This window comes from Plectropomus leopardus, chromosome 5 (assembly GCF_026936395.1).
Source record: "Plectropomus leopardus strain MGB_pleo_1.0 chromosome 5, ASM2693639v1, whole genome shotgun sequence".
Lineage (NCBI taxonomy): Eukaryota > Metazoa > Chordata > Actinopteri > Perciformes > Serranidae > Plectropomus > Plectropomus leopardus.
This window is the reverse complement of record NC_142180.1, coordinates 19,187,469-19,208,048: the sequence shown is the minus strand read 5'-3', so window position 1 is coordinate 19,208,048 and position 20,580 is coordinate 19,187,469. Positions and strand designations below refer to the sequence as shown.

At 37.6% G+C, this 20,580-nt stretch overlaps 2 protein-coding genes and 1 long non-coding RNA gene across 3 annotated transcripts; 1 reads left to right on the top strand and 2 right to left on the bottom strand.

Annotated features, from left to right (window-relative positions):
* The first annotated feature begins 534 nt into the window (after positions 1–534).
* LOC148189550 (uncharacterized) lies at positions 535–8,164 on the top strand. The gene is made up of 5 exons (XR_015776598.1): positions 535–672; positions 2,288–2,519; positions 4,085–4,289; positions 6,359–6,562; positions 7,774–8,164. It is a non-coding gene; the product is annotated as an uncharacterized LOC148189550 (long non-coding RNA).
* Positions 669–11,018, bottom strand: LOC121941257 (5-hydroxytryptamine receptor 3A-like). Its single transcript, XM_042484012.2, has 9 exons — positions 10,882–11,018; positions 9,162–9,322; positions 9,024–9,068; positions 7,848–7,954; positions 7,295–7,464; positions 6,725–6,885; positions 6,335–6,545; positions 4,031–4,240; positions 669–2,588 (listed from the first exon to the last, which is right to left on the bottom strand). Exons 1-9 carry the CDS (start codon positions 10,934–10,936, stop codon positions 2,263–2,265), a joined length of 1,446 nt encoding a protein of 481 aa, XP_042339946.2. The 5' UTR covers positions 10,937–11,018; the 3' UTR covers positions 669–2,262.
* A 3,129-nt stretch (positions 11,019–14,147) lies between these two features.
* On the bottom strand, positions 14,148–20,062 carry LOC121963447 (5-hydroxytryptamine receptor 3A). The gene is made up of 7 exons (XM_088077325.1): positions 19,961–20,062; positions 19,488–19,597; positions 18,943–19,112; positions 18,581–18,741; positions 17,047–17,257; positions 15,456–15,746; positions 14,148–14,365 (listed from the first exon to the last, which is right to left on the bottom strand). The coding sequence occupies exons 1-7, from the start codon at positions 20,060–20,062 to the stop codon at positions 14,148–14,150; spliced, it is 1,263 nt and encodes a 420-aa protein (XP_087933451.1).
* Between the last annotated feature and the right edge of the window lie 518 nt (positions 20,063–20,580).

The window sequence follows — 20,580 nt, the reverse complement described above, 5'->3', positions numbered from 1 at the left end:
TAACAGTAGTAATTAAAGTAATGTTTTTTTGTTTTGTGTGTGATGTGTGGGAGATCCTCCCCTGGCATTTATTTTTTGACAAGCTGTTTTGAAGTTTTTTTCTCTTTTAAATGCACTCTGGCTCCTTACTTAAAAGGAGTAAATAAGTAAACGTCATATGATCTCAAACAATGTTGGGAAGGTTACTTTTGAAATATAATGGGTTACAGATTACAAGTTACCCTGAGTATATAAGTAATGTAATTTATTGGGCAGACATATGATGTTTTATATTGGGCAAAAAGAAAGCTTAAAAGTCCTAAAATTATTAGTGCATTTAATGCACTAAATTTTTTTACTTTGTACTCTAGACTTTGCTGACCGGAAATATGCTAAAGAAGACAATTAGATCCGACCAACCCATTTGACTGTTGGGAGGCATTGATGTGCTTATTCGCGACACCACTGAGACTTTTTACTATGCATGTATTACTCCGCTTCACAGGTGTTTTGAGTTGAGCCTTAATTACATCGATCACTATTTCTCGTTATGCGCCAAGGATCAAACTATGCAGCTCAAAGAGGAGCGCATTTTCATAAATAGGCCTAATATCTGAGTAAAATGTTAAATGGTTGTCAGAAAAAGGGCGAGAGGAAAGAAAGAAGCTTGAGGACTTCACTGCAGATCTACAGGTATGTTCATATGAGACCAGCAGGTGTCGCTATGTCGGGTGAAGCCAGGTTATTTCAGACAGAAACGGGACAAATAAGGTTTTACATCTTGGGCTCGTTAAATATTAGCCGCCAGTCACCAAGCACGTTCCTGAGTTGTTACTACAAATATGCCTTTCTTTTAATGGTCTTACATAACTAGTATAGGCAGAGCAAATAGTCAAAAATCCACTTGTTCCAAGATCATGCAAGGACAACCATGTGGCATATTCATTTTTTCATGTTGAGTGAGCGCTGCAGCTAAAAAATGAGGGTAGAACAACAAAAATGGCTATATGATGTTGCATTATATTAAATTTTTGACTTTTAATTATAATGTTTTAAGAATATAATTTATTTTTTATGAAAAGGGTTCTGAGTAATTACTTAATGCATTCAGCTTAACACAGACAGAAAATTAAGCTTAACTGGGACATTTTTCTAAAGTGAAACCAAAATGTTTTGAAACTATTGGAGGCCATAAAATTTTGACTTATACTATTGCATGCAATACTGTCAAATTTGTAGTATTTTTGTCATTTAAAAAAAATATTGAAAGCTGATGCTGTGAGTCCATATCAGTTACAACGCTCACAAATTAGCCATCATTGTTAGACACAGGAGTGTCCATTGTAGTCAACATGGCACCAAAGAAACAGGCAACAAAGGAATGGGGAAAGCATTGCAGGGAAGTTGGACATTTTTTAAAATAAATAACCACAGGTTACATTAATGATTTAATGACTAAACCGATGGATTTGGATGGATTGGTAGACGTCCTAATGGATTTAACTAGACGAATTAAAAACATAACACGACTGTCCCATTTGACCTGAACATGTCGTTGCAGTTAGGTAGGTTTTCTTGATGTGTTTGAGGGTCCATAGTTTCTAAATTATCTTTGTCAATGTATTTTCTTTATAGAAATACACCAGAGAACCATAAAAAGTTCTAAAAGTAAGACTTAGGGTACTATACAGAGTTTTAGGTGGTTTTCTTGGTAATCTACCAAAAAGTGTCCCAAATTACCCGACTTCAGCCTACTTAAGCCGTTAACTCATCTACATCACATTAAGCCACCAAAGCAACTGTCAACAGACTTAAATTACTGGTCGCAAAATAAATGGAAACACAAATAAATATGATTGTCTTCAGCCTGCAGCCTCATGCCTACGACCGAATCACAGCTGTGATGATGTGGACTCCTTCTTATTGATATCCCTTAGATATACTACTAATAATTTAGATTTACCCATTTGTATTCACCAGTATTCCCTTAAGTGTAATTTAATTACATATTTTATCTCAGTATCTGTAACAGATTAGAATAAAAAAATATTCTGTGGTTTAATTATGCAACTCCATTACATAACTAGTTAACACTGGTCTCAACAGGAGTTACCCTGACAAATAGAAATCTCCCAAATGTTTCCAAGACCCAAAAAGTCACATTGTATTCCTTGACAGTGTCGGTCCACATGTGCCACCTCTCAGGATATAAGATGCTGATATGTATGAACAGTTATTTGTCTATGATGTATGTATGATTCCAATTTTAACTCTCTAGTTAAATCACGGTGAATACGAATTGTTCCAGACCCAGATAGATATGATGGCGATGAAGCTGACAACAATGAAGATGATGTACAAGCAAAACAGCAGGCGGTCGATGACTACTCCGACCATTTGCCAATCCTGTGATGTTTTGCTCCCCTGGGAGTGATTGTCTATCTGATGGCGGATGGCTGAGAGATCTTTGCTCAACTTCCTCAGTTCATCCACGGTCGGATCCTGAGGGAGTGAAGGGGCCTCAAGGAGTTTCACTGGAGGTGTGTCACCAAATATGCTCTTAGGGTGGATGACTGAGACACTGGTGATGCTGGAATTCATTCCTGGTTCTTTCAAAAAACACGAAGGACAACTTATTTGATTTGGAATACAACCAAATTAGCAAATTACTAAAAACTGAAATTGTTGCATCTAAATTTGATCTAAGTTAAATTATCCAAAGGCAATGGAAATAAATATTACTTATTGGGCCTCAGGTATCCATTAAAACAATCATCAGGACACCTTAAACACTGTTTCCTACAAAAGATTGTGATTCTAATGAAAAAATGACCAAACAAAGAAAAAAGAATAACCCCAGTATACTTGTGTTGAGGAGGAAAATAAGTGCCCAAATAGGGTTCAGTTTGGTGCTAAGCCAATCTGTAGTACTTTTTTTTGGCACAGCAAAAAGTCCACTGTGCAAGACAGACTGATAAACAGGTGTTGTGATTGAGTTGGTCAAGCAAGCTGAACTTAACCCCAAAAAAAAGCTCAAAAGGTAGACCACTCTACTCCATCATTGTGTCTTTTATGGACACAGGAGTACAATATGTTTCTCGTTAATTACAACTGCACACATAACCATGAGTAAGAAGAAGAAGCAAATAAAAACTATGGCTGAGGAACAGAAAACACCTTTGACCAGCCTGACATGCAGTATTTTGAATTTAAAAGTACACTATGTAGGATTTAGGGGGATATATTTTGGTAGAAATAGAATTAGTATGTTTTGTTGTGTTTTTTCTGCCTTAGAATGAGCTGTTTATATCTACACATAGAGTGGGTCCGGTGTGTTGCACTGGCTCTAGATAAGTCCACTCATGACACTGACTTTTTAAAATGGGTCCATATGTTTTACAGAGGAAGAAACCTCTACAGAGATTTTGACGTTGGGCAGGTGTTGGGCTGGCAGTGTATAAGACACGCTGATTTTTAATGTGAAACTGCTTTATTCAGTGTTTTTAGTGGTTTAAATCACCAATTATGTTTGTTTTAGAGAGCCACAGACCTTTTTGGCTCAAGTTAAAAACTTCCTTAACAATGAACACAGAGGGATTTCTAATTGGGAGAAGTTTTAGCTGGTTGCAATCTGCAGTCACTACTGCTAGACGCCACTAAATCCCCCTAAATCTAAAGGTACGTTGTACCTTTAACAACTGAAGAACACGGTTTTCCAACATTTCAGAATTCTTATAAATTCCTCAGTTAAGGAGGTGACAATAAACAAATAAGTTTTCTGTACCCTTTCATGTAAAAATTATTTACTCCATTAAATGTCACTGGATTTCAACCCTGAAAACTGGAGGTCAAACTAAAGTTATCATGTCTTTCGCAGTTGAGGTTGATTAATATAATAATAGTAATACTACTACTACTACTACCACTACTGCTACTACTACTACTGCTACTACTACTACTACTTTTACTACTACTACTACTACTACTACTACTACTACTACTACTAATAATAATAATAATAATAATAATAATAAGAAGAATAAGAATATACCTTTATTAGATGGGTTGAGGTTGACAGTGATTTTGTTGCTCTTTTTCTTTCGAGGGAGACAAACTACTACAGCCAGATATCGTAACACGAGGACACTGAGCCAGTTAGGCACTGCACTGTACTGACTGGAGCTGAACTGGATATTAGTGATGAACACCGTCTCCAACAGGCTGGCCACCATCAGAGCGAGACTGATGGAGAAGAAAACATCTGCAGCAAACAAAAACAAAACAGGGGGATTCGGCACACTTTTCATTAGGTAATGTTTATCTTACATGCTCGTAAACTGGTTTTCAGTGTTTTTATGATTATCAGGAAATGATGTTTACACTAAAACCTGGGAAACCTGTCTCTCCTCATCATATCATTTTACAGTTTCACTTTCTCTAATCATTTGCATGGAGGTGTGTCTTTGACACTGTAAAAACAAGGCTATAACCAGGATATTAATGTTAAAACAGCCACCCCAGTGTTTTTATAGACTGTGGAGCTCAATGGCAGGTTTGCACGCAGGGCGTTGAGTTTCTGTGGGAATACAGTTTCTCAGAGCTCAATCATCCCTCCATCACTCCCAGGCACAAATTTATATTTGAATAATTTACTTTTTACTTATTTGTCAATATGTACACATATTTATTTTTAACACAGGGCAAATATTTGTAGGCTACATGAGTTGACAGATAGGATAAATAAGAAGACAGATGTAAGAAACATGTTAAAGGGATAGTTTGGACATTTTGTAATGGGGTTGTATAAGGTATTCATCCATAGTCAGTGTATTACATACAGTAGGTGTCAGACTGCTTGCTACCATATTTAACCACCTAAAAAAGCCCCAACTGAAGAAATCAGTATCAGATTAAGTGCAGGCTATATTCAGAGTAGATCACTTAACTTTTCCGTGAGACAGCCTGTTCCTACAGGAAAGGTGTTAATTGCTGCAGTTCTCCTTTTATGCTCTTGTCAAAGCCACCAGACTCCATTAATGAAACAAGTCATTTTAGCTTGTTGAAGACGGGAGCTGCTGACATACTGCTGCTTTGATTCGTTAGTTAGTTAGTGTTAATTTGTGACTTTGTTGAAGTCTTTTAAACACCAAAGTCACACACTAACACAAAAAACCCAAACTGTTTGACGCAGTGACAATAATGTTAAATATCAAAATTACTCTCAATATTACGTATACTTAAACTGATTTAGATTATTTTTTGGATGGGACTTTTTTAGGTGGCTACAATACATTTTGTTGATGACCTGTCCACAGCAGCAAATTGCTTAGCTTCCATGTCCGACTTCAGCGCGCTTCTCCAACTGGGGGTGTGCTGACTGTATGTACTACAATGACTATGTATAAGTACCATATACAACACCACTTAATAAATTTAAACTATCCTTTTGACGGGACACTCTCAGCCTCAGCAACTGTCCCACCTTTATTGGGGATAATTATCTCAAAGCTTTAAGTTTGGGAACTACAGCTATCATAATATTTGGGGGCTTTGGAGGATGTAAACAGGAAGTAAAATGTTGGAGACATTGGTAAATGGTAAATATGGGTTGGAATTAAAAATCCTGTTGATGATATTTTCAATGTCTAACAACATTAGAATTTCACGTTGAATGGATTTTGACATTATTATGTCATGCAGACAATGTATTCAGTGGATTTTGGTAAGTCTATGTAACAACACAACTTAAAACTGACAAAACATGAGCTTCATCTGTCCTGTCTTCTACAACAAATTGAAGTTGGTAGATGTCCTGACACTTGATTTTGGTCACCAAATGTCAGAACTGAAATTCAACCAAAATAACAATGTCTGAAGCATTTGGTGGCCAGCTGGAAAGTTAACTGTGAGCTCCTTGAACTCATAGTTGTTTCAGCCTATATTTATTAGCCTAACATTTTGGCAAATTAGCAGCAGTAGAGGTGTGCCGCATAAGCTATTATTTATTATTATTATTGACTATCAATTTTTGCAGTGTAGACCTACAATGGAATACTTGAATCCTGAAGAAATCTTAAAATCTCAACTCTTTCAGGTAAGTTCTGGAGTTATGAGGAGCTTTTTGTAGCTGTTAAATTTCCTAATTTAAGAAATAGACTGTGCACGTTCCTTCAACCTTCTCTTGAATAAAAGAAGTATCAATATACCACAAGTTTGACTAACCTACTGTATTGTTTTGTGTCATCTTTTATAATGTACTGACTGTCTTATCTGGTTTTATCTGTCTTATCTGTTCTTATCTGTTCTTGGTTGACTTGAGAGGTGCTTATTAATAAAATGTATTTAGTATATTTACTAATGAGAGGTGTTGTTTCTCCAGTGACAGGCAGCAGGTCGTTCATGATGAGCAGGAAGACGGTGTAGCCCAGGATGAGGGTCATCTTGAAGGAGGACCGGTCCACGCTTGCGGGAGGCAGCAGGAAGCTGAAGAGGTCCACTGTGATGAGGAAGCAGCTGGGGATCAACAGGTTCACCACGTAGAGGAGTGGCCTGCGTTTGATGATGAGCTTGGAAAAAGAAACAGGTAAATCACAGGTTATGTTTTGTTTTTTCTATTGGATTTTTTTCCCCACAATAACTAATATTGGGAATGTTGCCTGAATAAAAAACACACACACAAAAAGCCTGTGATCAAATGTGTGATCAATGTGATCAAAAGATATATAGAATACTTGAAAGTGCTTACATGATATTTGATCTCAGAGTAGCTCCCTTCCTCTAATGCCAGGTTGAAGGTAGATATACTGAGACCTGCGAGCTCCCACTCCCCATTGGTCTCCATCACCTCTTGCGACTCTTCCAGGATCTCTTGAGCTGTGGCGCCTCTTAACACAGTTACGTCCACAGCTTGAATAACAATTAGTAGCAGAGTTTTGTTTTGAGTTATTAGATGCCATTGTGAGTTAAAAAAATATTTTTATTTTTTATAACATTTTTAAGCTTTTTTTCCTCAGTTGAGTTTGTTAAATAATTTGAATGTGGGAAAACAGCAAAAAGCAAGTAAAACCTTGTGCCACCGGCACATTTATTAACCAACACTTAAAGTAAAAATAAAAGTTAATCTCCAGTCAACACTTCACCTCCAGTCACTGCTCACACAACTTTTGTAGTGTACAAAGCTGCTTTTTATCCAATAGATTTGTTTAAAACAATGTTGTTCAAAGATCAGACTTTTTAAGTTCAACTGAAACACAAAAAACTTGTGCCCCAGAAAAGGATAAGCACTCAACTGTATTTTATAGTTGAGCAGACTTACCAAAGTGTAGATATGATCCGAAGGTCAGTGTGCAGTTTTGGATATCGAAGGGGAAAGTGTAGATCCCTAATTTGCAGGAGCTGGCCACTCTGACTGGCTTATCATCAAAAACATCACCTGTGTTTTGTAAGTAGACATAAGGAGTTTTGGGCGATTTATCCTCTTCCATGCTGAAAAAGAATAGAGTAGAATAGAAAAAGGAGGAGAAAAGATAACAAAGACAAGAGGGTTCATCTCTCTCAGACAGTTTGCTCTATTCATTGTTTTTTAAAATTTATGTTGTATTTTCATCTGAAATGTTGGTCTTTTTTTATGCTTTCAAACAAGTAATTATAATTTCTTTTTTCATAAAATGGCCTAAAATGGTCAAGAAGTAGATTCCTTGGAACTACATAATACAAACAACTGTAATACTGTATGGGGGTTTACTTCTCTCCTCTCAGGTTTACTGGGGATTGTTCTCTGTGCTGACATTTCAGGTTTTTACTCTACATCAGTGCTCATTTCTCTTCATTGAAAAGCATACAGACTACTGCGCATCCTTTTAACTTACAACTCTGCAATGTGGACATCTGGGATCCAAAGCCTGTCCCGAGGGACAGAGACTCTTTTGGTTCCACATTCCTTCTCATCCCAGCTCAGTCCTGCTATATTCCACTCCTACATTCAACGGGACAAAGAATGATTTTACACACAGCTAAGAAAAAGGCAACCATTTCAGATGTGTCACTACATAAAATGACAAACAAATGTTTTATTCAAAACACCATCGTTTTAGGGGAAATGAAATACAAGACATTTTAACACTTTAACACAAAAACATACAGTATTTAGTCACTAGTTAACCCTTTGAAACCTGGAAGCGTGTCAGTTCTCGCAATTTAGTTTGATTTCTTTTGAAAACACAGGGAGGGAAAGGCAACAACTAACTTGGCAAGAAATGAATGAAAGGGGGCAAAGAAATTACCTAAAAATTATTTATATATATATAATTTAATAAGTTTATATTTAAAAGTATGTTACAGAAAGAAATATAATGATATACAAAAAATAAATACTTTTTTTCTCCAGCAATTTATCTTAGGTCATTTTCTTGATTGTTTTGTTTTTTTCACTCTTTTTGTTCTTATTTTCTGCTAATTTTATTATATATTTGGCTAATTTTTGGGGCCATGTCTCATGGAATTGCCCACTACCTTCTTCCCATGTTTTTTTTTAAAAAACAACCTAAAAATAGAAAATCAAAACAATTTGCTCAGGTTTCAAAGGGCTCATGAACTATAAATAATAATACGTCAATGAACCTCAAGTTAAGTTAATTTCAATTTCGTAATTTTGAACAAGTAGTCATGCATATACGATTTTAAGAAAATCTGACAGTTTAGGTCAGCACATTTCTGATTTTGGTTCCCTTCCAAAAAAGTCACACTTCTGACCCTCGGACTTGCTTACTTTGCTTCACACAGAAACCTAATGTAATCATAATCATTTAAAAGATGCGATAATCTCAAGGTGCACCATGTTCGCACATGCATCTATGTATTCATGCATTCAAGCGCGTACACACACACACACACACACACACACACACACACACACACACACACACACAAAAACAAAAAACAAACACTTGTCAGGTACAGTAATGCCTCCCTATAACAGCCAGTTCATGGGTGGCAAAATGGTGTGTGTATATGTCTATTTGTGTGTCAGCGCTCCGAGAACTTACCAGAATTTGCCATATGAGTGTTGTTAGGGTTTGGGATTTTTCATCCTGGGGTGAGAAATAGCAGTGACTCTTAAAATGTGATTGATAAAGTTATGCATACTCATGTGCTGTCATGAATAGGTATTTGTGTAGACTCACCACTCCTATAATTCCCACCACAGTGATACTGATGGTTATGTTAAGTGGATCTGAGAAGCTTTTTACAGGTCGCAGAAGTGTTTTAGTGAATAAGTTTTTCTCAAGTGCATCAAACAAAGCTTCAGGAGTTGGACTGGTGCAGTTCAACGCTGCTCCAAAACCTTTAAAGGGAAAGTAGTGAGCAAAATTTGTGAGACTTCTCATATTCATGCATATGGAAGTATTCAGTCCCGATGCTTGCTTTACACAATATACGTTTGGCAGCAGAGCAAGTAAGGCTGTTAACACAGAAGTTTCTTTTATATCCTGTTATCTTGAGATCATGAATTATCTTGTTTTCTTGTGATAACAGGCTGATTGTCTTGAGCATCCAGAAAACCTAAATTTCCTCTGAATAAAACTATAATACCTTTAGAGTAAGATCTGCATGTCTGTCAAACACTTTTAAAAAGGGTTTGTAAGTTGTATCTAAAGGCTTATTAATAATTAACAGACACCCAGAGAGTTTTTCCACAACCTCTGGTAACCTCCTGGTAACTGGTTCATTAACTATTAGTAAATGACACATTAATTTTATTTTGCTGCATCTCACTGTCCCTCATTTCCTGTCATTTCTCTGCTGTCAATAATAAAGGAATAAAAAGAAAAAAAGAAAAAGGAAGATGCTTTATTGGAAGATAGGTAGTACTTTTTTCAATCAGATTTGTGCCTGATAACTTTGTTTATATTCTAATAACCAAAATAAATAAATGAGCTCTATGGAATTCCTGAGAGACAAGGTGAAAAATAAATTGTGGGCAGCGATGGCCTGTTCATTGCCTTCATAGGAGGTATTGTCTCCTCTGTATAGGATTTTAGCTCTGCTCTCTGCTATGTTCACATTTTAAATGATGTAATCAATATTTTTTCCATCAATAATGTATTATTTAACCTGACTGCAACCAGTTCTTTATTAATCAGAATGTGGTTGCGACTGTACAAGAGCTGCAATTATGACTTTTAAATGATGTATTTTAAATATGTGTGGCTTATTAATTTTACGCTAGTGTTCACTTGCTTGGTGTGTAGACTGCATATGCGCAAAAGTGGGAACCCAGACATTACAGGCAGGCAGTTCTTGAGTGTAAGAAATAAAATCCTGCTGGAGCCACCACACAGTTTCATTATGTTTTACAGTGGAAATTTGGAGTTTATTAACTGAGAAAGTAAATTCTACCCTTTGTATCATGCACTAGGCTTTTTTTGTGAGCAGCTTTGTTACTCTCAAAGCAGCCTAATTAAGCCCAACAGTAATATCTCCTATGTAAGACATGTTATCTTCAACACGGGAGATAACATCTAGTACATAGGAGAAAATAACTTTTTTTCACCTTGCCCCTCGGAGCATCTGTAGAATTCCCAATTTTTTTTGGAAAATAAATGCTGGAAATATTCAATGGATATTTAATGTAAACAAGAATTGAAATAGTTTTAATGAATGTGCCATGTAGCTGTTGTGAATTTAGTCAAACATGTATTATGTTATTCAAGGCAGCATGTATTAATATGTTAAATATTGCCTTTAGTTTTTAGTTTAGTATTTTCTGACAACAACCTGACCCAAAACAGGACCAGGGGTATCTGGAGCGCCCCTTAAATAACAAACTTGCAAATGTACAACACTGAACAGACTGTCATCTTTGCTTATTTAGTATATGATTAAAATGTCTTCCCGCCTTACCGTAAAGCAGTGTGAAACAGATGAGAAGGAGCTCGCAAGGCTTTACGGCTGTCATTTTCAGTTTCAATTAAACCTTTATCCTTGCAAGTGCCGGAAACTATACAAGAAAAAAAAGTCATCCGTCTGCTCGATCAGATTGAGATGTTCTGCCGAAGCTGCATGAGTATATCAAAAATTCGAGTGAACCGTGTAACCTCCTCCACAGGCTAATATTGACTCAGACTGTAACACGACATACAGTAAGCCTTTGGGATATTGGCAGTTGCGTGTCGATATTCACTCATCTGGTGATTGTGTTTACTTAATGAATGTTGGGCTTGTACAGCAGGTTTTTGAATTATCTTCACGTAGATTTGTATGAGATGTGTCAACAACTCAATTTGTCACAACTGAGCCCAAGGCTAACACAACAGTATTTACAAGTATTCTCAGTTATTCTGTAGTTTAGCAAGTGAACATACACATGTTTGCAATAAATGTATGCAACAGCTGAGGCTGATGGGAGTGACATGAGTTTTGCAGACTTACAATTACACTCCCGAGAGCCACACTGCAAGCATGACTAGAGTTACAGCCCACTAATTTGGCTGAGAAAACAAATACTGCTGAATTCAGCTTCACACTGTATTAGCAGCAAATTCTGATAAATACAATGTGTGCAATAGCATTTAGGAAAGTTGTCCTACATCGCCACTTTCACTGCTTATAGGTTTAGGTGTGTCTACCACCTAAACCTATAACCTTCTAGGAGAAATTCCTAAACTCAGACTCAAAGATTTATTGAGGACAGAATGAGATACCTTCTCTCTTTAAACAATGCAGAATTTAATATTGATTACACAATGTAATTGCTATAGAACAATGAAAAAAACTGCGTCAAAATTGGTTTGCTTGTACCCTAGTTTTCACTATGCCATTCAGCCTGCCTCCGGGTATGATCTCCCAGGAAAAATGAAGGATTCATGTGAGGAACAAAAGGAAGTGTGTCAACCATTGCACAACAAAAGCAGGAAGAGAACTTTTCCCAGGTCCAGCACTAGTTGTCCACAGCAAAGGAATAATTTCACACTGAACATGTGATTTTGCAGTTGTCATTATTGTCCACAGTAGTGGCGGAAATGGCAGAGGTTGGAACAAGTAAATTCTGCATAGCAAAAGAAAAAGAGCCCTGTTAACGGAGGCTGCAAAAAAGGCAAAGAGAGAGAGAGCGACCGAAAGCAGGGTAAAACGATGGTGAATCTTTGAAAGGTATTTATACAATGAGGGAGCTCCATGATCGGACAGTTTAAAACCATTGTTGAGTTGGCAAAAGTTGTTTTTAACTTTCATTTTACATAGCGCTAAAGTAGATATTTCTAGTCCAATTTAGGATTCCAAATCAAGTAATGCTAGGTAATGCTATCAGTTTTTTTTCATTCTAAAACAACTAAAACATAACCATCTAAAATTATTACACATTTCTTCACCTTTATGTTTTCTTTCCTTTTTTCAGTGTTGTGTGTGTTGATAATTTTGTTTCGTGTCAATCGCTTGTCTGTGGATAAGCTCTAATGGAAACAGAAACTGATCCTAGATCCGTTTGTCTTCATGGCAATGGCGTCAGCAACAATACCACTTGGAGAAGCTTGGTAGGGGTAGAACTGTAAATCTAAAAAAAGTTATTGCTTTACCCTTTACATTAGGCCTACTTTGCATAAAACATTTCATGTAAACATCCTTACAATCCCAAAAATATCTCCATCTCTAAACAAGTGAGTTGAGTGAGTGAGTGAGTTATGACAGCTTGTGATTAAATCACATGCATCGAGTGCACTAAATTGAGGGGGGACGACATGCAGCAAAGGGCGAAGGTCAGAATCAAACCTGCAGCTGCTGCAGTGAGGACTTAGCCTCTGAACATGGTGCACCAGCTCCACCAACTGAGCTTATGTGTACCCCATATACACGTATTTAAGTAAAAAAATGTCCTTTGTTTGGCCTGCAGGTCCCTAATACAGTCTAAACTGTCTGAATTTGTTTCAGTATATTATGTGAAGGTGGAAAAAAGTAAAATTATCAAGCCAATATCATTACCTAAGTACAGCTTAAATTTTGTTTTAAATCCATTAACACATTCATTTGAGTTTTAAATATTGCACACAATATTAAGTTGATGTAATTATAATTATTATTGTAGCAACACAACTTATCAAAATTATGTTTGCAACTTAAAAGGTTTATCTCGATCAATGAATTAAAATGTTCTCCTGCAGCATTTTATTAAGCGGTGGTGATAGGTCCCTTGAATTACTTTTTAGAGTATTAGAAGTCTGAGAATCGAACCCTCGGAGACTCCACTCAGATTTGTGACCACCAGTGATCATGACATAGCCTCTGCTTTTGAGATATAACCTGAACCAATTGTGCACAGGTTCTGGGTTTTCTGTATTTAGCCTATTATCTTGTGGACTTTGTTTTTTGGGGTTTTCTGTTTGATTTTTTTGATGTTTGATGTTTAGTCTGTTTACAGTTCTCAAACCTCATGTATCATGTCTGGCTTTACTTCCCATCTTTGTGAGTTTTACTGCCTTGTTGATTGTCTGCCTGCCCTGATTAATTTCACCTGTCCCTTACTAGTCCAGCAGTTTACTCACCTGCTCTCACACCCCCTAATTAGTGTCTTGTAATTATACCTGCCCAGTTTCTTTGTTCCTTGTTGAATCATTTGTCCATGTTCCCGTGGTTTTCCTGTTATTTTCCCTGCTCTTTGTTCCTGTCAGTTTACCTGCCTGCAGTACAATCATCCCCTCTTCCTGTAAGCCTGTTTTTCTGCAATTTAATTATTTTTGAATCCACCTTCCTGCTGTCCTGTGTTTGGGTCCTGCCTGCCTGTGCCGCTTCAGTCAGCTATAACAAGTTCTTCTTTAGAAATATCTATAGAAGTATCAAAGACTGCACTATCAGTAGCAGTACCAGAAATAATGTTTTACCTGAACCAGTAATCAAATGTGTTAATATCCTTATCAGTACTGTATAGATGATGTGATTGTGACTGGAAGCCAGAATGAACTTAGAATCATTGAAGAAAAAAAGCATTCTCAATTATTTCCCATTAAAGTATTTATTATATTGAGTAGTGTAGAAGATGCATCTCTTTAGCAGGGGCTAAATAAATGCAGGACACACAAAAACAGAAGTACTGCGAAATAAAACAAAGAAAACCAATTTTACAGAATTACTTTCACAATAACTTTTTTAATTTGTTACTTTAATTTTGAATTGATCCCTTAGGACTGGCTGATCCAGATGCACCACATGGAGATAATGACCAGTGCGTAACATGAAATGAGCAGCAGATAGATGCGGAAGAGCAGGAAGTCAAGGACATATCCTACGTGGCACCACTGGTCCTGCAGCTCGCTCTCCTTCTGCAGCGAGGTGAGGTGGGCACGAAGGTCGCTGAGGTATTGACAGATCTGCTGCAGTTCAGGCAGAGCAGCTGTACCTGGCAGGTGAAAGAAAACATGTTACAATATATGACCATTTTAGAATGAAATATACAATTCTTATACCAGTAATAAAATGACATTTGAAAAAATGAACAAAACAAATAACGTTGGTCAGTTTAGCATAATTAGGTATGAACCTCAATCATATTTCACCATCATGCATAATAACATAAAACAAAGTCATTCTCACATTTATAAAAGATTAACAATTCCATATTGTCTGGTCTCTCTAAACAATTACTTTACAGTTTACATGCTACGATGACTTCCTGTTTGTATAGTTAATTGTTTTGGCTGGACAGCACTAGAGAGCAAGCAACCAAAACATTTAGAGAGTGACCACTTTAATCTTTTAATTGCACTAACATTCCTTCATTTTTAATGGTGTGATCAAATTTAATAAAGAAATCATTTGAAACCGGAATCATAACCTTGAGCTTACAAAGAGTGATGATAACCAAACAGTGGGTGCAAGACTGATGCTCTACATTGGATTTGTGAAGCCAAACTGTATATGTTTATCTACCTACCCACCCACCCTACCTGTTGTGTTAAGATATAGTGGAGAAAAGATGCCCTAAGCAGAGAATGAAGTCACTTTCCCTCTTTGTGTTCTACATTCCCTGTCAGATATGATGGTACATGATCTGGCTGTGTGTTCATGTAAGTGTATGTGAATCCCTGCTTGCTCGTGCCACTAACTCATTGCTGCAGCTCTTCAACGTGCACATACAGCAGTTATAACTACTATTAAAACCTCTTTGTCCTCCAGGTTCCCCCCCAGATTAACAATGTTAGCTCTGTCAGCATTTCTCCCGTATTTAGTGCTTTTTACCTATCGAGCACATTAGCTGCTAGTCACTAGCTTTCATGTTGAGAAATGTGTGCAGATTATTCCACTCAAGACTCTGAATCAAAGATATGCTCTGGATGTAGCATACAGCTTAAACTTGACTGTGAATTACTGTTATACACTGCAGATTTGTCTTTATAGATTACTATTATTTGTTGTAATAGATGACAACTAGTCTTTTTGAGGTCAGACAACTGTTCAATTGGCAAAAGTAATGGCAAAGTAGTGTTTACCTCCGCTGCTGATCGGATGCTGGGCAGGTGTCTGACTGGCTGGTTGGATGATCCACGACTCTGAACCGCCACTTGAGCTTTCAGGTTTACCTGTCTGTGGCTTGGAGGGGCGCTGGATGTCCTCAGGCCATCGGTAGCAGATGAGGTTGGCTATGTGTTTAAGGACGACCACCCTCACCCAGTTTGGAACCTCTTGATATTTCATGGAGCTGTGGTGGAGGACATTGGTAATGATGACCGTTTCCAGAAGACTGATGACCATTAGAGCCAGACACACCGAGAAATAGATTCCTAGTTTGAAGGATAGATTGAGAAATAGGAGGATACATAATTGAGATGTCATATGTAAAACTTTTTTTCCTCAGTTGACAAAGTAAGCTCCAATGATTCAGTGAGTCCTTATACATGTTATCACTCTAAGCTAAAGCAAAGGACCCCTTTAATGCATAAATTCTAAAATAATGTTTGATGTACTGAAACAGGTTTGTGTAAGTATTTTACACTCTGCACTGGTCTGTATATTAAGTTTTAGCTACCACCATCATTAAATATATATGGATGTAAAAAAATTTTAGTTGAAAGGTATTTATACAATGTTATTTACCAGAAAATTTGGGGGAAAAAATTATTTAGACAATTTTAAACACCTTCAGTTATTACTATCTTTGTGCTAAAACTTCAGAGAGTTTGTTAGATATGTAGCTTATTTAAAGCAAATGGGCCAAAACTCAAAACTACTGCTTTTTGCCACTTGGGAGCAGCAAACACACTAATAGCTGAAAGTGCAACACTGACATTAAGTCACATTATGTTGGCAAGCAAATTACTTTATATACATTTAAAGACAGGGGCAACAACTTTTAGATTACAGAAAGTCATTTCATAGAAATATTGAAATGAAATACTTGATTACTGCAGCTTTAAAGTTACAGTGGGTATACAAAAATATGTTGTATTAGCAGAAACTGTCAATATATCCTGACATAATCTGAATAAATCTGGTTACTCTGGCTGAATCAGGTAGACTCTCAAACATAGAGTCAATCACTGCTTGTGCACACGCTACACTGCCATTAACAGCCATGCATGCTGCTGTTGGAAAAGAAGGGATGGGCCCTTTTTCACTGCTGGTGTTTGTCTCTCAGCCATTGTATTTGCAAAGTTTCTCCTGAGGCAGCACACTGAAGATATTGAACTTGGCTGAGGGAAAGCATGCGCAAGGGATGGCAGCTATGCACTGAATGACAGCTGGGTTAGAGACACCTCAGCTCTGATTGGTTGTTTTTGGTCAGGCATGGTGGATTCTTGCAAATGCCATCAAGAGCACTAGGAGGAGCCAGAGGAACGTTTTTTTTTCACAGATTATCTGTGCCTTGTACTACTGTCAGAATACTGTATAGTGACAGTTTCAGCAAATAGGGCAAAAAGTTATTCTTCATGAAGTAGCCACAGCGGACCAACTGCTTGTGGTGGAGGAGACTAGTTACTGCTGACTTAAACCATGGACTGTCATTATGTTAGTGACGTGAAACCTCAAACCACAACTTTGATAGTGTTCAGGTTGTCACCTCTACGTGTCAAAACCTCTGACCTATGATGGGTGTGCCGTTTGCTGTGCTGGGCAGCAGGTCGTTCATGATGAGCAGGAAGACAGTGTAGCCCAGGATGAGGGTCATTTTGAAAGAAGCGCGGTCAACGCTGTGGGGGGGCAGGTAGAAGGACAGGATGTCGATGAGCATGAGGAATGAGCTGGGGATCAGCAGGTTGACCACGTAGAGCACTGGACGTCGCTTTATGACCACCTAGTAAACAAGAGTTTGAGGAGTTTCACCACCTTTTACTGTGTAGGCCATTTATATCACAAAAAAACCCCACTTTACGCTACTTGTTATGACATAAAACGAAGAAGGAGAGGATGCATTTGAAAGAGAACGTAACAATACCAAAATGTACACCAAGAGTTATTAATCTTGGATAGAGCAACACTATCATTTATTTGGAGTCATGTTTCTGGCCACCTTATGTAAGTCCATTGTTTACCCTCTTTTAGCTGAGTTTTTGATCACTAAATTCTCTGATATTTTCACCAGGACTGTGGGTTTTTGAAGTATTTGTACTGAAAACAGCTGACTTCTGCAGCAACAAGGCTGTGGCTGGACAGCAAGACAATACACTCAAACTCCCTGTAAAGCTTTGTAAAGGGGAGGGGAGCGGAGCTGTTGACATGGCTCATAATTATCTGTAGCTTCATCACTCTGAGGAATTTGTTCGGTAATGTCTTTTAGCTTCCAACGTTGAAAGTGAGCTAAAGTTAGCCTAAAATGAAACATGTACGCTGCTACTTGTTGTCATTGTCACTATGGAAGGCCCGCCTCTCAGTTCCTCTGATTGGACAATGGGAAAAAAATGCCAATGACATTGGGTGCTTTTCCACTCGGAGTTGAAGTTTTTTTTCAATTTGTGGCTTCCAGGGTGCTTCTGCAGAAATGCGAGGGTCATAGAGTGGAAAAATGTAAGCACTCAGCAAAAGCAGCCAGCAAAACACTTGGAAACAGACGCAAAAAAGCCACCCAAGGCCTAAAACTCGTTCTGTCTGATCGTGGCCTGCAAGCAGCTGGTGAGCCAAATTGTTCTCATCCCAGGTTTTCACATATATTCGCTTTGCACTGGACTTTCACGTCTTCATACTACGCTCTAGGTATCCATCTACGTCTACTGTTGACGTTCTGGGATGCCGCTATCATAATGTCAAAAAATACACATGGTAGGTGGGCTATGTTTAGACCAAAAAGCACATGGCAGCCAAGGCTGGGACATCAACAAAAGCACATGCTCGGACATATTGTTAGGATAAGGCAACAAGTGCACAAATGATTAGGTGTAGAAATTCTTTATGTTAAACCAAGCTAACCAGCTGCTGGCTTCAGCAACATATTTACCGTACAGACATGAGTGTGGTATTGACCGACTCCTCTAACTCTTGAAGAAAAAGCAAATTAGCCTGTTTCCACAACACCATACCTTTAATATAAATAATCATTGTTGACTGATAGCAAAGTGGTTTATTTATAGTTTGTTATATTTGCACATATGAAGTAAACTAAATGTAAACTGTTCTCTCTCACCCAGAAAGTGATGATGTCCCACTCATCAATCCCAAACTGGAGGATGGAGGTCTCTCCCAAAATGTCCACCAGCTCCCACTCTCCACTGGCTTCAAGGTAACGCTTTGAGTTTCCAGACATTTCCTTAAAGGTGAGTGCAGGACCGACCCTCACATCCCTTACTGGGAAAAAGAAAAACAGAATCAAAGGGGGGGAAATGAGCCTGAAAGTTCTACAGCAAAAATAAACTAACCTAAATAAAAAAAAAAAGTGCAACAGACTGCAGTTGCATTTTCTGACTATTAAGCCTGCTTTAGGTGCTAAGTGAAGCCAATGACTGGATGAGTTTAGGACTGTGTGAAGGTTGAGAAGCCTTCTCTTACTAGTGTGCATGTAGGATCCAAATGTAAATGTGCAATTCTGCACATCAAAAGGAAAACTGAAGATCTCCAGGTTGCAGGCTGAGACAAGCCGAAGCATCCTGTCCCAGCGGATGTGACCTGTGTGGTTGACGTAGACGTAAGGACACGCTTGGGAAACATCATCATCCACACTGGGTGGGTTGGAGGAGTGAATAAACACAATGATAGGAAAAAACACATCAAGATGATATTTAAATGGCACCAATGGGGAAACACATTACTTTCACAATAAATGAAGTTATTCTGCTCTCTCAGTTTCAGATATTTTTTAACTGGGAAATAATATGACACTATGGGTGTCTGTACCCTGAATTGTCATGTTGTGGACTACGCATTTTTGACTTTGTATCAACCTCTGGAATACGTACAACTGAGATTTGATGGCCATCACTGTTACTACCTGAAGTCTGAACATGGCTACATGTATTAGAGACATTTACTATGTGTAAGACCCTCAGCGATCCATGAAAAAGCAAAAAACAACCTCTTAAAGCTTGAGAACTTACAACTCATATACAATGATATCTGGAGACCAAAGCTGCTTCACAGGGAGAGAAATCCTGGTCACACCGTCACACTCATCAGGGTCCCAAACCAGGAATTCATGGTGCCAGTACTTCAATGAATAAAACAGAAATAATGTGCTTTTGACTTTAAACATAAAATTAAAATAACTCCTGATTATAGTTTCATAATCTCTTTATGTGATCTTGCTCTGGTTACAGACACACATTTACATTTTGTCTGGCCATGCTACTTACCAGCCTTAGCCACAAGAAAGTAGTGAGTATTTGGGTTTTCTCATTCTGAAATACAGTAAAAACAGGTAAATCTCATGTTAAGCTGACTGGGTAGAGGGTAGAGTCAAGTCAAAAAATGCAATGTTTTACAACAATATACATGGTAATTGTTTTCACATGTATAGATTGACAAATTTGTTACAGTGAATATCTGCCTTAAAGTTACCTTACAAACTCACCACGCCAAGGACTGCATACAGGGTGAAGGAGATGTTGCTCATGGTGGGATTGCTGAGGTTCACTGCCGGCCTGAAGGGTTTTAGGTCAAACACAGCCTGCATAGACTCATAGGTTGGTCCGCTGTGGCCGTCTTTACAGGTCAGTTTATTGTAACATGGACACACTGACAAGAGAGAAAGTTTATAAAACTCTTAAATGTTTTAAAAACACCTTATCTGCACTTTGAAATGATAAAAACTGACAAAATGTTTTCTTATCATACAAGTAAAATGCTTAGACATAGAAGAGAAAACAATTTTTGAATAATCATGCATCAATATTGTAATGGTTCATGATCATTGTTTAAAAATCATAATATTGGGGACAAAGTATGGTGGTCATTTTTTGTTTGGGCTGTCCTGTAAAGTTAGTCAAATATCACTAATGCTCCCTGGTTCTCACCCACTTATAAATTCTCTTATGCAAGCAATTCAGATTTTCTTGGGCAAAACAGAAAAAATGACATCAGTATGAGGATAATTTAATCTTGATTCCTGCACCCAATAAAATATTACAATAATAATTACAAAAATAAAAACAGCACTGCCTATTATTCACGTGAAGAGAAAGCAGAACTTTT